This window comes from Tetrao urogallus (assembly GCF_951394365.1).
Source record: "Tetrao urogallus genome assembly, chromosome: Z".
NCBI lineage: Eukaryota > Metazoa > Chordata > Aves > Galliformes > Phasianidae > Tetrao > Tetrao urogallus.
In genome coordinates, this window is record NC_136816.1 from 5,712,596 (window position 1) to 5,730,522 (window position 17,927).

General features: G+C 38.4%; 1 protein-coding gene across 1 annotated transcript in view; it reads right to left on the reverse strand.

Annotated features, from left to right (window-relative positions):
- ELAVL2 (ELAV like RNA binding protein 2) overlaps positions 1-17,927 on the reverse strand; it is a gene marked incomplete at its 3' end in the record, with an annotated part of 53,029 nt that overhangs the window by 22,309 nt on the left and 12,793 nt on the right. Inside the window, exon 3 of the mRNA XM_079548807.1 lies at positions 15,629-15,869. Within this exon, the coding sequence (XP_079404933.1) occupies positions 15,629-15,869 (241 nt within the window). The remainder of the gene's footprint in view (positions 1-15,628; positions 15,870-17,927) is intronic.

Sequence of the window (17,927 nt, forward strand, 5' to 3'; positions counted from 1 at the left end):
AGGGCTGCTGTTTGCTTCTGCTTTTGTTAAGGGAAAATGCATAAGGGGTTTTTTAGTTCATATACGAGTGGCTGAGTTCTAGAAAATCATTCCACACAAACCAGTAGAAGTATTAATTCAAACAATCAACAGGTTTCCCAGTTATTGCAAAGTATGTCCAAAATCTGCTGGTTGTTTTCCCTCTTTTTTGAAAATAAAACTTGAGTTAGAAAGATAAGGATTTAGAAATTCAATTAAATGTTTCACAGCCACAAAAATTTACACTCTAAACTTGGCTAGCACTAATGGTATCTGTAAAAAAGCCTACAAGAAATCTGATCTGACTATACATTTCAGATGGGGGAAGAACAGCATATCTACTGCACACATTTCACTCTTTCCTTAACATGGAATTAGCTAGCAAGTACAATACAAATAGATTCTCATTCTGTGCAGAGACGTCTTTTCTTTAATGTTCAAACTTCTTGCTTTCAAAACAAGCTGAGAAACTAGACGCGTAGGCTGTCCACCACATAAAACATTTAGAAAAGGAACTTCAACATTCTGTAATTAAAATCACTAATTTATGTTGCCAGAAGCTAAAGATAAAACCAAGTAGCTTTGGACTTTTCCATCTGACTCTTCTTCATCAGCTAACTTCATACACCAGAGTAGAAGTCACCTGCAAATCATCTCACATTTGTTTCCAAGTCTAATAAGATGTTTAAAGTACATTTGTTGAAGTCCACAAGTGTATGAGAGAGGAAAAAGTAAACCTACAGTTCTCCTTAAGTTAAATAATTCTTGGATTTAAACACAAATCAAAAACCATCTCTAGTGCCACTTTAGAATAAGGTCATCTGCATCTAGATCTTAACCTCAGAAGTGTTTCTTCCCAATTTGTGCATAATTGCACTGCCAGCAATTTTAAAAGCCGCCAATGGCTCTTGGGGCTATCTTATTTCTTATTGTGAGTTACTACTTCTCCCACAAAGGAAAAATAATACCTTCAAGGAGGTTACTTTGCCCATTTCTGCAAACGTGTAATACTTGACACTACATGCTCAACTGCATCAAATGAGCTTCTTCACCTCAACAGTTCTTGTGGTTATTTCACAGCTTAACATCTAAAAATCTGTTTCTGTATTATGTTTTGTACTGGATTTTATGCTCTGGACTAAACACAGAAACAGTATAAATGGCAATCCGCGGTGTAGGCTAAAACTAGCTAAAAGCTAAATAGAAATCACTTACAATAGGAAAAGCCAAAGTGGAGAGACGATTAGAAGAAAAAATCTGATAGAACACTCCTAGAAACAAGGCTTCTTCCCAGGTATCTTTACAAGTAGTACCAAAAAAAATGTAGAAAAAAAACAACAAAGGAATGGGCAGCAAAGCTGTACAGAGCTTTACTTCTTTACTTTCAGAGAAACAGAACTGGTGTGGAACTGACTCCTGTGGACCTCATCACTGCTCACCATACAAGGTAAACGCCACCATGAATTACTAAAGCCCAGTAATCACAATCACACACTATTACAGTATCACAGCAGTACTAATAAACAGGAAGATAAACTATCCTGGATTGTAGATCTCTTTGCAACTTCTGCTGAAGAACTTTTTGGTTATTTTCAGCAACTTCAACAACTCTACGGAGACTGTTTATACCACAGTCCTGTTCTCAAGAACAGAATGTTAGAATGTTAGAAGACCACGATGAGGATGCTTAGGATATTCTTCAGGAGAGAAGGAATGACAAGTTGATTGATCAACTTAACTGGCTGCTAAGCGAAATGCAAGTTTAGTCTTCCCCCAGATTTTGATTTGTTATTGCACATCACTATACAGCACCATGCATCTCCTTGAAGCACAGGTACATACAATATCTAAAAGAGCTTACTGCTGGGTTACTGAACCCTCAAAATCCACTGCAAGCCACCTCATTTCACTTGGCCACAGTTAACTACTCACACAAAGTTTTCTCATGAGCCTTGGGAAGAATAGACAAGGTTCCCTCATTACTACACAAGTTTCTCATAATGATTTAAGTAAGAAACAGGTGACATGAAAGAAAAAATAAGCCCTAGTGCTGTCCAAGTATTACCCAGAAAAATGCTCATGCCTGAAGTACTCAGCTGCATGAAACACCTAATGCATTCTGAGGTAAACCCCAGTTTAAGGTTGAAAGACATTAGCTAGCACGACTTGTCTCAGAATTTGCTTTAGGTAGGAAAGTTAGGAGCATACTGTCAAAGACAACAGTTGTCAGAGCAATCCCTCTCTGCCCACTCCTTCCTGTCAAGTCTCACTTTAGGTCCACTATCAATGTGCATACAGCTCATTTCCAACTGAAGTGGAAACCCGACCACTTTTTTCTTGTACCACCTCCTATAGATTCTCATTTGTATACGCACACCCTTTTGACTTGCTATCAATTTAGAAACATTCTAACTATAAGATGAAGCAGAGTTTTAGATTTAAATAAAATGTCTCCACTTTAAATTTGGAGGTGTCTTCTTGCTAATCATCATCTGCTGATCAGCAGTTTTAGGTTGGGTTGTGATCATCTGTCCAAGGCAACAGCATCTCCCAAGACCATCTATAAACCACTGCCTCTCACTAGTTTGACTCAAACCATTTGTACTGCTTCACCCAAGTCTTCGGTTCATCATTTCTAAACAGTAATTTTGAGTACACAAGATCAAAGGAAAACTGAACAAAATTGAACTGAATACAAAATTATTCATCTCCATCCCCTTTTTCCAAAAAACTTGCATTAAAGTTCACTTACATTAGAGTTGTGCAACCAGCTAAACCAGGACATTCAGCCCAACCACAGCAGGACAGCAATGAAGACACTTGTTATAGCCTCTCCTAGGAACTGGACTGCTGACAATAAGAAAAAGTACAAATCTTTTTTTTTTTTTTTTTTTTGAAATGCATTTTCTTCTGAAGCTTCACGAGAACTGCCACATAACAGCTACATTTCTTCTTGCTGTGTTTCCACAGAAGCACAGGAAAGAGCCCCCAGATCAGTCAACCTTCTTGATAAACAATTTTTTTTTTTTTTTTTTTTTTTTTAAAACTGCAACAACTACTGTACTTAGAAAATCACTGCAATCAAATGCAACCAAAGAGAACCTTCCTGTGGAGACAGATGTTTGCATAGCTCCTTCCTTCTGCAGTGGGCAAAAGATGACAGTATTTTGTAACTTTAGTTTAAGACAGTAGAAAAAAATGTTCCTCTCACGTTTCAGCCCAAGAACTACCACTTAGTTCCAGGAAGAACATACTTCTGAACCCTGTGGGCAGCTCAGAACAAGAAATACTATTTCAGACAAGTGCCAAAAGCAGCTTCTTCAACACCTCTTAACGCTGCTGGACTGGATATGCAGTAAGAGAGCTCAATCATCTGAACTATGTAGTCCTGTTAACAAAATTTGCCTGAAAGTGCTGAAGTGTCATTTACAGTCTGTTATAGCTTAAGAGAACAGCTTGAAACATTGACAAGGCTGAGCTTTAATAGATGCTAAGTGAGCCATTTTTAAAGCTACTTCTAAAATGCAGTTACAGCTGTATGATACAGAAATCCTCAAGAGGTCACAGACACAAAGTGAACTCAAGTGCTGCATTTTCAACAGTTAGCACTATTTTAACATTCACACAAAAGGATGTATACTGCATGATTGGTTGGAGAGCAGAAGATTAGCTTGGAGATTAGATTTCATGACTGACTAAAACATCCTGGTGAATTATAAGGCGTTACTTTATCGTGCTCTGCTCTCAGGAGAGAAAGAGACTCCTAACAAAAATGCAGAAAGATGCCTCTGAATCTTGGCACACCCACCACACGAGGGAGTCCTTGGCTGCGTTGTTTCAGAGCGACCAAGCAGCAAATTTAAGCGCTGAGCAAGCCACCTTTCCAGCCCTCCGTGACACTGTGAGAGCATCCAAGCTCTGACAATTCAAGCAGTAGCAAATACCTTCATGCATTTACTTTCCGTAAGAATAAAAAAAATTAAGGTAAGGCAGGCTAAAAAAACAAAACAAAACAAAACCAACTAGGATTCTAGTAGGGTGATTTTCCAGAAATCTCAAGACTGTTTTGACTTAGGCTAAGAAGTTCTATTGTGAAATACTGTAGTACATGAACTTATCCATTAAGAACACAAATATCACACAAAACTGAGTAACATTGCATATTATTTGCATCAGTATTTGACATGTTAGAACATGTTACTGAAGCTAAGTAAAGCCTAGGAGCTGAAATTTTCAACAAAAAATACTTAAGAATTCTGACAGGGTGCTTTTTTTTTTTTTTTCCATAACTGAACTTCAGTAATGAAAGTTACACCTTCAGTGCTTCACTCCTTCAAGACAGATTATCTGCTTGCTATCAGGACTGCTTATTTTCTAGTGAATACCATTTTTATGCCAAAGATTCTTAACTACGAATAACTTAGCTTAAATCCATGTTTTTTTCTTGTGTACAAAGCTCAGCACTCACGATTCCCTGAAGTACTGTTAAAACAAGCCAATATCCTATCCTTTTAAACAGTACCAAGTCAAGCTAACAGCAACTTAGCACTGGGCATGAGACACAGAAGAAAGCCTGAAGCTGTAAACACTGGTGTAAGAAGACTATTACAAGAAACACCAAGGACAACATTGAAGTCTACATAGAAAGGCTCTCATTTTCTTGGACCTGCACCAGTTTAGACATATTCCAGAAGTTCAATACAGTGGAAATGCTGCATTGCCTGACATGCCAAAGCACAAGCAGTGTGGTTGTTCATGCAAATACCATGTGAAGATCAACCTAAAAACTGCCGTTAGTCACAGCCAACAACGTCCTGAAGGCAAGCTAAAGGGGCCAAGGAAAGATCAGTGAGCAGGACATACAGCTACAAGTCCAACTTCAAGAGCACAAGCTTGATGAAAAGTTTCAGAAACAGGAGCATGAAATTGTCCAACTGAGTCGTCTTGATTCACAGCTGAAGTCATCAGAATGCTCCACAATACACCAGGCTAATCCTTCTGAGTGACAAGGTCACAGAGCACTGTGTGCCTCAACAACAGCATCACCCAGTCACTACATAGCAGCTCCACTTCAAAAGTTACTGCATCAGCACTGTCAAAGGAGCAATTTAAGCCACTGAGATCACCAGCATTATCATGACACTGAATAAGGCTAGGAGCACACACTGATGATGAAAGTTACTCAGCCATAATACTGTAACTAAAATTGTACTTCTCTGAGAACTAACAGATTAAGTACTGAATACCAGCACTACTGTCTTCTCACCATTTTCCTTCAGTAGCAATCACTATTCACAGTCCTTTCGAGTTAGTATTAAAGTTTGAACTGAGTTATAATCAGCTTCTGCAAGATGAGAAAAACTGCAGGAGCCACTAAGCAATTCCTAATTTAATAGGAATTTGTACTTGTAGATGTACTGTATTTACTGAACACTCACAGCTCTTACCACTGAGCTGGCAAGCTATGCAGCTACCAAGAAAACACTAGTAACCCGTGATTATTATTAGATTTCCATTTTTGATACTATGTCACCTCTTTTTCACACATCTGGACCCTCAGCTATTGCTCTGAATCAAAAAAGAAATCAGAATGAATTACTGATTATCAAATACTGATCAACACATTTGACAGTTTATTCTGCCATACAGTACGACAACTATGCCTAACTAAACAGCCATCACCAGAGCTTTAAGTTAACAGACTTTTTTCAGGAACAGATGCAGAAGTTCCACTCTAGCCAGGTTCAACTCTTATCTTCTCGGCCTTACATCTCACACAGTTTTTCCACATGTGAAGAAGGCTGCTATTCAACACTATTCCTACAGTCTTTGTTGTTTGTTGATGTCATACTCAAACGCAGAAGTGCAGCTCTGGTCCTTCCCACCACAGCAGGCAGAGAAAGTCACAGGTAGGAAGAAACCTTATCAAATAAGCACAGTAAGTCAGAATGGACAGTAATTGAACTTTACAAGCAGATACATTATGTTCAAATAGGAAATCTTGACCCAAAACAATTTCAAGTAGGGACAAGTAGAAGCCCCTTATTATGTTATGGTGAAAATGTACCAGGTAGCTTGTTAAATTGATTAGCTTTTTAAAAGATAGTTTCACTTTGTTATTCTGCTTGTATTAACACTGTATGCTGGCTGCTTCAGTACGTAATGGAACCACCATGAATCTGCAAAATCTCTGGCTGCATCATGTTGGTAACAGACAAATACTCTCTGTATTGATACTAGGACCATATAATCCACATTATGTCCTTTCGGACAAAGGGATTCAGGGTGAGCATGACATTAACACTAGTGCCCAAACTGAGCTAGAGTTCACTGAAAAACATCACAACTGCTATAAATACTTGGCACCAATCTCACAGCACAGCTACCCTGGAAGGCAGTGCTGGCCTACAAAAATTTCAAACTATTCAGGGTCTCTTAACAGACAAGTCTGCACAGGAATTAACATTTATTCCAAGTTACAGTTTAGAATCAGTAGAAAATACCACTATCTACAAGCAGTTAAAGAAGAGTGAATAACCAGTGATAAGACACATAACAGACAGCTGGCATGCAGCGGGGGGGAAGCAGAGCCCTGCCCTGCCAGAAGCACACAAGAATATCTCATGTCACTATAAAGGGACACGCCTTGCAAGACCCCGTACTTTCATGGGTTTCTTGTACATTATTGCAATCTCTGTCAAGAGTGAGTTTAAGTTTGCTTACAGAGAAGCACAGATGAAGCACATACTGCATTTATCCCAATCATAAAAACCAACTGCTGAATGGAACAGTTTTATGAAGGTGACATGAACAAAAACAGTGTCAATCCTGCAAAGCAGTGAAAAGTGAAGTAAAAACATGAAGAATCAAATGCTACTGAGTAATTTAAGTTAAACAAGTTACTTCATCTGCAAGTATGAGTTACTCTCAGGAGTACATGCTATGCAATAAATCATGTGGTTCATAATGGAAAAGCACAGTTAATGCCATTAAGTTATTTCCAGTTAATATCGAACAACAAGAATGCGGAATCAGAGTAAAGTCACCCATAATACACCACACTTGTTTTTAGTATATGCATTAGTACTGCTCATAAGGCTTGTCTGAAAGCTTCTACGGGATTATTCCTGCATTCCAAACAATAGGACAGTACTTCAACCACCAGCTAAGTAGACCGATTTTTCTGTGCTTGTGGGAAGAACATGCAACAGCAAAGTTTAAAGTGATTACTGCTGTCCTTCTGCTCCCACACACTGGGTCCCGAGACCTCAACAGGGCCCACAATCTAATAGCAGTAGAGCTTAAAATACAAACTTGCATTACAATTTAAAAGCTAATACTAAGAACAGCTCTTCTTTCTCAACCACTCTTGTAGAAACAAAGAAAACGGAGAAAAAAAAAAAATCCAGTGCTTCACAGTTATGTAAGAAACTAAGACGAAAAAGAAACTTCAGAAAGAAACTAAGTCACCACATATAAATTGGTCTGCAATCCCATTTGTTTTCCATTTGTGCTTTAGTCACTGTCTGTTCTAGGCATCCTGCTTGCAAAATATTTTGCCATGCAATACCTTCTGTCCATACCCCTGTTCCAATCAGTTATTGTCAGGCTGTCAGCAACTACCAAGAACCACTGCGACCAAGTCAGCACACCACAAAACTGCAGCAACTTTCGTCTGGCTTTTCCTCTACCTGACAAACTAGTCACCCACCTCAAGCACACTCAAAACCCTGTAGAAATATGTAGCAGGTTAGACTCTCAACACTACACACATTGGAAGTGAAGGCTGAGAAGGCAAAAAGAAGTGGGGAGTTATAGAAAATCAGCAAGCAACTTTCGGGAAGCGGTGAAATAGTAACCATCTGTTCTTGCAATGGTCCCTCTATGAGGTACCAGCACCACAAAGCAAACACCAGGAATTCCAGCTATTCAGTCTTACCATTCTCAATTTTTTTCCCAGAGAGATTTTTATTTTTGTGACAGGGACATGTGAGATTTCCTATCCTTTGAATGAACTAAGCAGCCACTTACCAGCCTAAGCCATTCTGTAGGAACACCATAGTATTAGTCTTCTCTTACCTTCTTCTGAGAGATGAAGAGAAAAGAACTTGCTTAGTTTGTCTCCTATCTCATCTTCACAGAGTACTTCAAAAAGGCAACATTTCTGGAGTCTTAGACTAAAAGTAATCCCTATGACTATTTTCTTCCCATTCTCCCATAATGTTAGCTTACAGGTCCTAGAATTAGTCAAGTATTAAGGTAAGAGAAGACTTTACAGCTGGAAAGTAAGCTTAACGCTTCAAAATGGTGACAAGATTCAAATTACCAGACCAGGTTCAAGTGAACCAAGAGATTATCTTGAAACAAAGAGCTGATGTGTGGGGAAACTAGAGTACTGCAGTAGTAGTGACCAGAAGAGTTTCCAATAGAACAGCTCCATTCTGCCCTAGAAACCCATGTGAACAGTTCTGCATAGATGCAATAAAAAAATAAAAAAATAAAAAATAGAGGTTAGCAAGTTTCACAGGTTCTAGCAATTAGAGTCAAGCAGCCAGGCAGACAAGGCACTTTCTACTGCTCACATGGAAGGCAGAAGATCTTTGTATTTGTTACCAAAGGACTGCAGTATTAGTCAAGCAACCATAGACCTAACACTCACTAAGAGATCAATGTTTCATCCATGCTCTGCTGATAGTGGGCTCACCTTAGAGAAAATCCTTCGATTCACAGAATCTAACGCTTGTTTGGTCACATTAAATGCAGCACTGTGACAAGGTGTCTCCTCTTAGACACAGTACAAACAGATCACTGAACAAGCAGATGTTGATTTAAATTTCTCATAACATCCCAGTGACTGTATACGTAAGTAGAGTGAATTATAAACAATGTGATAAGAAATACTACTGCAGATAACACCTAACGTGAAAGCTCAACTTTTGATGCAACACATCCAATTTGCGACTCTGATTGTAACATATCCAATTCCTTTTATGTTTTCCATTTTCAGTTGTGATCAGCCCAGAACCCTTCAAATTTATTACCACAGCTCTTCAACAAAAAAAATATTTTAAAAATGCACAAGATTTTAGTATTAGGAACTGTTTCCATACAAACATTAACTGCAATCATACCGATGTTTTCTAGATATATTTAATTTTTCAGAACTGTAGTTCTAGGCATCTGCTCAGCTATGTGATGCATTTGCTATTTGTACTATCTATAACCAAATGATAATTAGACAACGCTTCCAAATATCTAGGAAATCAGAGTCTGCAGAGAGCAAAATGAAATATGTTCAGCACTGACCCACAAAGTATGTGATTCTGCATCAAGAAACCTCACCACAAAACTAGATATTTACTGCATGTGAGGCAAGTGAGAAACAGGTTTTTGAAAATCGGGCTTTTGTGAACTTGATAACAGGGCAGCTGGATTGAATAACAATGGTCAACAATAACCTGTAAAAACTGTTTGTCATCTTTAGAAAGCAGGAAGCTTGTCAGCAGAAAGTGATGCAGGAAAATAACTTAAGGAGGGGAACACCTGGCTCCTTCTAGCAAATGGAACAGTCAATTAACCAGGCTTAATTTCAACTACGCAAGTCAACAGCTGTGAGTTACTGCTCCAGACTAGATGCATCCTACCTCAGCTTCCAGACAATACAGGCTGGTGTACTGCACCATAAATGTAAGGTCAGTATACACACATTAGTAGCTTAAACATGATATTTTGAAAGAGGGCGAGAAAAACAGACTTGTCAACAGTAAGATTTCTTTAGAGAAAAGCATGTGAATTTTATAAGCCAATGATTATTACAATAAGAACACTACACATTCTTTGGAGACAAGAAAACTAGGAAATTCTCCCTGATTTATGACATTGATTTCAACCACTCGTATGCCTGAGACTGAATTCCAGAATTTTTATTGTAGGTTACTACTCTTTGGCAAAAGCCTAAAAAATAAAGGTCTGAAATCAGATATTCTACACTGAGGCAAAACCTAAAAATTTATCTTCCACACAGCCAAACATACATGGCAGTAAAGACAGAGGACATTAAAACTGAATGCCATTTTTGTAAGAATACATTTTTTGTGATTTTTCATCTACATTCAAGTTTCAGAAAAGGTAGTACAGCAAACTACAATTTTTTAACTTCAGTGTTTAAGTGGCAGCTACTACTTCATCTTTTATTTCCTCAACAGCTGCTGAACCAGTCTGCCTTAAGGGAGCAGATACTCTTAACTTTTATAGCACTTCTAGCTTTTTTTAATCATTTAATATTACTTATGTGCTATCAAGTAAAAAATTACATGCTGCACTTAAAAATGCAGAAGAACTGAAAAATACTAAAAGGCTGTAAGAATTCGGTCATATTGCTTTGTTGAGACCATGGTCTCTGTACAACCGCAAACAATGTGCTAGTTTTACATTAAGTATGTATATACAACAGCTGCTGTGAAAACAGTGACTCCTGTTTTATGATGTTGGCACATCAGTGGTGGATGCTGGTGGTGTGACACTAAAGGTTGAACCTTCCCACTCACAACCTGTTTTACATTTTACTGCTGTGCAACAGTTGACAGCAGAGGGGCAGTCTGACAGAACAGCATCTGACATACGAGAGTGGATAAAGTAAAGGTATGGGACTGAATTTCTTCATGTGGAACAAATGGTACACACTGTCATTTGTTGATGCTTGCTGAAGACCAACCAGTTGATGTGAGCATGGTGTGGAGGTGGGTAGTGTGCTTCAGCAGTGTGAACAATGGGTCACCTCCAGTGCTGCAGATTCCTTTAAAAGTATGGCATGCGGGCTACTGCTCATCGCTGGTGAAAATGCATAGCTAATGGTAGCAACTAGTCTGAAAAATGATGTCTGGTACCCGAGAATTTGCTCTATCGAACCGCATTATTGTACTCATCTGCTGTAGTTCCCATGGAAATAAATGGGAGGTATTTTTGGAGTAACTTACAAACATCCACATTAGTCAAAGGAATCTGTGAGTTAACAATGATCCCTAAATATATGGGCACAATAACTCATTCCAGACAGATTATTTCACCAGCAAGCTAAGTGAGGCTGATGTCTCATTTGTCAAATGGTGTCTTGTTAATGGCAGTCCCTACATGGAGACTTCATAATCTTTGGTAATATCATGTTTTAATTTCTTTACTTACAGAAAAACAGGTAAGTAGATCAGTTGCCAGGTGGCTTAACTCTTGTTCGGAACACTCTACATGCTTAGCTAATATGACAACACCAACATTTCACAGCAGTAAAGAATGGTGACCCAGCATACCAAGTTGTGTGTGTGAACTGCATGCTTGAATATGATGGAGCAGCAAACTTCTGCATGCCAGCTTTCTCCTTCACAAGCAAAACCTCTAGATAAAATGGAATACAGAGCAAACTTCATAGTTCATTGTTGTACTAAAAGATACTAGCAAATCACAGCAGGGAGGTATGTTTGATACTGATATCATCTGCCAATGCATAGAGAGATTCGCATTTCTTGTTTTCTTTGTTAGTTAATGATTCATTGCTGTGGAAAGCTGTGACAACTGTGTTTGTACTGCTTACCCATTTATAAGCACAAAATTTCTTAGTATTCTTATACTGGAGTTGTCTTATTGGCTTGGAAAACAGATCTCAGTTCAAACACGCAACGTGCCAAGTTTCACTTCCCAAGCAGAGTATGCATCCAATACTGATGTGGACCAACCTGCATTAGACAGCTGAAGGCAGAATCAGTGTTTTGCTCCTTCATCAATTCTCACTTGCTGTTCAGTTTGTATGAAAGTGCATTTAGATTTCTATACTTACAAACCTCTCATCAACTTAAGGTATTCACCAAGTATTTTGCACTTGTGGCAGCTCATTTATGATCAACTGTTTAAATACAAGAATTAGAGTAATTCTGAAATCCATGAGAAGACTCTTCCTAATAATCTCTGATCTGAATTGAAGAAACAAATGGAAAATTCGCTCTAAACATTCTGTATTAAACCTGAAAGTGAATGAGAACAGCGTTCTCAACCAAGCATCCAACACAAGATTATCTTACTATACTGCTTAAATCAGAAGTACTTCTTCCTATGCAGCTTAGAAATACAGTTTCTCATCTGTAACAAACAACTTTTGGAACAAGACTAATGTCACGTTTATACTCACAGCTAAGTATATTCTTCCAAGCAGAGGAGCTGCCCTCAGAGGGATCATATTTGCCTTTATCTTTCTCCAAACAGATCCAAACACAACTGTCTTCAGCTCATTTAGCCCTCAACTGCAGATTACATTTAAATTAAAGGTCCTTCATGCCACTCTGCGCTACACAAAAGGCATCAGGCTTTCAAACAAAGCCTGCAATTAAGTTTTCCTGTTCTATTCCCAGGCAAAGAGTCGTCTGATACTAAGTAGCAACACTGTGAGCTTCTAGCACAGAAAGCATCAAAGCCATCACTTAAGAAAGGATTATTTGCACATCTACCTTTAAGACCCACAGGCTCATTTCTGTTAGCCTGCAGCAGCCTCACAATTGGGACAAGCACTAATCCCTAAGCAACTTTAATGAAGAATGCTAAACGTGAACTCCCAACTGCAAGATGGATAAACAGCTTGAAAGGCCATCCCATAAAAAGGTGAAATACCACCTATATCCTTCTACTTTGAGAACAAAAAGTCAGGGAACTAAGAAAAGGAGCTTTTTGTTTGGAGGAACTGAAGTCAGTACCTACAGAGAAGATCAGTTTGCTTTTTGCACCAATCAGCCTTCAGCTGAAGATGGAAAGGTGTGTCATCAGCTCACCTTTCTTTTGTCATCAGCTCTGTTTCTTTGACATCCCAAGGACTTCTGGTGATCACCATAGTGAAGAGTCTGGCGCGCAGTTTGGTAGCAAAGTCAAATAAGTAGGACTGAAAGTAATTTCTGTAGCTTGACCCATAACACTAGAATCTCCAATTTAATAATTATGCTACACTGACTTAAGAGCAAGTTATCTGCTATGGATTAGTGCTGATCATTAAGATCCAAAGGGTAGAAAAACTATCCTAATTCAAACGCACAAAATCTACCTAGACTATCTAGCAAGAAAGCAAGTGCAGGGCTCTGAGCAGCCTCTCAGCTTGATCCATTTTGTGCCACTGAATAGTACCTGCCTTAGGAAGGCTCAATTGTCAAATGGCAACTGAAAAGGATCACCATGAGTACAAAGCCTAGTGAATTCACCAACATGGATCCATTCTTGCAGTTTTTTTTAAAAGCCAGGCTCTTCAGGAAGGACTGCCTTCTTTTGTGGGAAATTTACTTCCGAATTTGTATGTATATAAACTATGTGTAATGTAGTAATGTAGCAGAAGAAAAACATGACTTCAACAAAATCCCAGTTTTGCCATCTTCGAAACACAACATATCTCTAGGCCAAGAACACTTATTTCAAGAAGTTTGAGAATCTGCCTCATGACAAAGAAGTATACCTTATCAACAAAACCATCTATGGTTAGGAACACTGTGGCATTACCTACATTCAAGAGTAGCTAAAGCCAAGAACACCCCTTTATTTCACAACTCATTCTCACACCACGCACAACTTTTTGGATCCTGTTACAAGTGTTACTCCAATGTGTAACAAACAATTACAAAAAGCATTCTCAAAAAGCAATGGGAGTTATTTAGAAGTAATATAAATGTCATACGAATATTTTCACTCACTGCATGTTAGCAGACTATGAGGATTGCAGATTAAAGTATTTTGTGATATCCAGAGGCCTGTAGCTACAGCCAGTCTTCAGTACTGTCTGAGCAGCACACTAGACAAAACACAGGAGAACTTCACCTTAGCCCACTCCACTCATCCCTGGCAGATACAAGTGTAAGTGAACTAAACACTAGGGAGTATTCACACCCCACGTTTCATGGTGTTGTTGTTTTTTTTTTTGTTTTGTTTTTTGGGGGGGGGGGGGTTGTTTTTGCTTTTTAATGCTTTAATAGAATTATATTATTACAATATTATATTATTTTATAGGGCCCAGGACAAATTCTTCTTACTGCAGCACAGGCAAGGCAAAAAGTTGTCTGCTGTCAGAGTCCCACTTAAGCATCACCTTTCCACCAGCAACACAACTTTTACCCGTACCAATGGGAGAAAAGTTGGAGAATTTCTATATTGCTAAAAGAGGAAGTAGACAATAAGGACAAGAAGAAAGCTTTCATTCATGCCAAAGACAAGTCCTAGGGTCAGTGTCAGAGCTGCCAAGTTTTAGCCTTGGTCACCACGAGTCATGTACGCATTTGGGGAACACATCTCCAAGCACACCCAAGGTATCAACATGCACACGAAAGAACTGATTGAAGCTACACACAACCTTTATCACCTAAAGCCTCTTCCTACCACTGCTGCCCTGGGAACACTCAGTCACAAGTAAGTCTATGCCATGTGGGGGAAATGCTAACGTTCTGTCACTATCTTCCAGTAGAGATGGTTTCGGTCTCCCAAACTAAATAAGGAATACCTTTAAGCACAGTATACTCTAGAGCTGCATCTAAGAAGTTCAGGTATGTTTTTGAAAGCTAGGCATTGGACAGCTCTGCAAAAAAAAGCCAGAAAATAGAGTGCCAAAGTCAATTTTTCTGAACAAAAATAATGAAATGTCAACATAAACTGTACATCAATGTTTTTTTAATTTGACAGAGCTTGGAGTTCACAAATGGAAATGAGACAAACTGAACACTGCCAATGATCCTTTCATTTGGTTATTAAAGTGCAGGCATCCATCTGGTAGTTCTTTCAAAATCAAACAACTGGTCTAAACGCATGCACTTTGAGCACCAGCTGTTGGTAAAATGAAATACTAATCGACAGCATCACTCTGCTCTTCATGTTTGCATATTCTAAGACTGCACACGTCAATTCAAGAGCATACCCTAAAGAAATTGGTTTAAGTGCTGCAACACAAAAGCTAAATTAATTAGTCCACTCTTCTCCCAAGGTAGAAGGTTAAATCCCTACATCTTTCAAAAAAGAAGTTTTGAATCAGCTATAGCTACCAGGCACAGCTCTAATAACAGAGCAGAATAATTATATAAGGCTTACTTGAGTTTTTATGTGCTTTCCAGTATCACAGAAAGGTTTGGGCTGGAAGGGACATTTAAGACCACCTAGTTCCAACCCCTACTACAGGCAAGGACACTTTCCTCTAAATCAGGTTGTTCACAGCCCCATCCAGCCTGGCCTCGAATGCAGCCAGGGAATGGACATTCACAACCTTTTTGAGCAACCTGTTCCAGTGCCTCACCACCCTCACAGTAAAGAATTTCCATTATCTAGTCTCAATCTGCTCTCTTCCAATTTAAAGCCATTATCTAAAAAACTTCATTCCAAAGAATCAGAAAGCACAGAAGATTTTAAAGCAATTATAGTACTCACATACAAAACTGGATGAAATACAAGCATTTATTTTTTCTGTTTGGAATCTAGATGATAGACTAGATCCTTCAGACCAACAATGTCTGCATTGCTTTTCCTGAATTTATTCCGTAAATGAACAGAATTGCAAGCCATCATCTGACAGCACAGATTATGGGAAAGTGAAAATATGAAACCAACATACCTGTTATTTTGTCCCTGACAAGCTTGCAAGACTCTATCTCACCAATGCTGCCAAACAAACTCTTCAGCTCTTCTTGTGTCATGCTCTGTGGAAGGTAGTTGACTATTAGATTAGTCTTGCTGTCTTCAGTGTTTCCAGAATCAATCGGTGAAGAGCAATTGTTTACAGTGTTTGAACCATGGGCTGTGTTATTGCAAGTTGGTCCATTAGACAGTTGTGTTTCCATGGCAGCAATTACCTGCTAAAAACATAGAAAATAAGAAACATCAAAATTAGTATTTTACACTCTTACGGAGAATCCAGACAAGAATCTAAAAGAACCGCTACTACGCACAAGTGGCGCTGTCACAGCCAGATAATGCTTCCACATGCAAAAGCACTACTGAAGATTTTTAAGTGCTGCCCTGATTAACAGTTTCAAACCTACAGGCAAATTAAGTCATCATTAAAATCAAGACGTACCTCAATTAATACCAAAAGCTTAGTCCCATCCTGCAATTCATTTAGGGCATCACAGACTTCCTAGTACAGAAATAACCAAGAACTGTCCTTTTTCAAGAGCCATCGATGCTATCAACTTGCAAGTGACAAGTGAGGTACATAGTCCTTAATGTATTTTTTTTTTTTTTTCCAATTATTTGGAGGTGTTGTTTTTGAGATAGGTGGGTATATAACTGTATATTGACCCTAGGTCTAAGAGCACTAGAAAGATTAATAATTTGAAGGAAATACCTAGAGATGTAAATGAATGTGCTGAAATGGAAAACAAAGTCTCCTTTATAACTTCTAGATCATTATTCTGCCACCACAGGCTAGAAGTAGGTTTCCAAATCTGTTTTGACTAAGTTGATAACTTGGGGTTCTCACTACTCCTTTCCTCTGTCCCCTAAAAACAGTTGTTTGATACTTTAATTCAACCTACTTTTAAGTATCAAATAATTGAGCAATTGCTACTTTAGAAACTCTGTATTCCACCTCCAGGTGACTAGTTGCTATGATAGGCAGAAATGATCCACAAAGACTTTCTGCCTCTCTGACAATCATCCACTATTCATAGTTGGTAAAGAGCATGTTTTTTAAGTGGCAGTCTAATAAAGAAGGCTTAGGTAGCCTACTGAGGACAGATGTCAGCAAAAACTCTATAGAAGTTATCTGTTAACAGATCATTTAACAAAGAAGCAACACTCATGACATTTCAGTAATCACTGAAATCCAATATAATACTAAGATTTCTAGGAGGAGTTCTGACACAGGAAAACATTTTGCAAAGTTGTAGAGTAGCATGAGGTTAGAATTTGTCCTAACTCGCTTCTTCTAAGCAGTATTATCCAATCAGTGCATACCTAAAGACCTGGCTAGGTCAGAGAAGGCAAATCTTAGTTCAGTGGAAGTATCAAAGGAGATGAAGAGTGTCTGAATGAATTTCAGACATTCCCAAGAAGATATTTCTGTTTTGCATACAAGCGTATTTTCCAAGAAGTTACTTCAGCACACAGAAAGAAAAGGAAGATCCATCTATTCAGAACATTTAACGTAGAAACACGTTCTTTTTGCTAAGGAGCTACCACTGGACCAGAAGCATTTTATTCCCTCATGATTAACCACCAGGGAGGGGACAAACTACTACTGGCACTGCAAGGAAAAGTCTGCTGAAGAGATGAGAACATAGATGATTCAAAGACAAACTGTTTTTCCAGAACTCTAGTGTATTTAGCAGAGCTGATAGCCACCAATGCTTTCTTTTCATACTGCAACTATGGCTGCTTCTTTACTCCCCCTCCAATCAAATTTTAAGTGTACACTAACCAAAAATTAGGAGTTAGCAAGGACAAGACGTCCTCACTTAATTGCACATTTATTTTCACGTTCAGGTGGCAAAAATGCTATCTTAAGCCAACATTCAAATGAACAGCTGCAGTAGCCTGTGTGTGCTGAAATTACAGCACTTCCCAGCTATAGAACCATCTGCTCTGATGGAAGTGATACTAATGTTTTACAATTAATACATATTCCATTGATAGGCTGGATACAACTGTTCAGAAAACACAAGCCACATCTTCAGAAGTTACTAAGTATTTTCCAGCCAAACAGACCCAAAATAAAGTTAAAATTTTTAACAATTTATTAGAATAAAATTTTTAAACACTTTAAAAATAGTGATCATAAATACATAGCATACAGGTTTTCAAAGTTACTGCAACTTAGTATTCAGACCATACCAAAACAATATTAATGCAATACTACACTCTTCAATTATCCACCAGATATTTTGAATTATCACTAAAATCTCATTATAAGA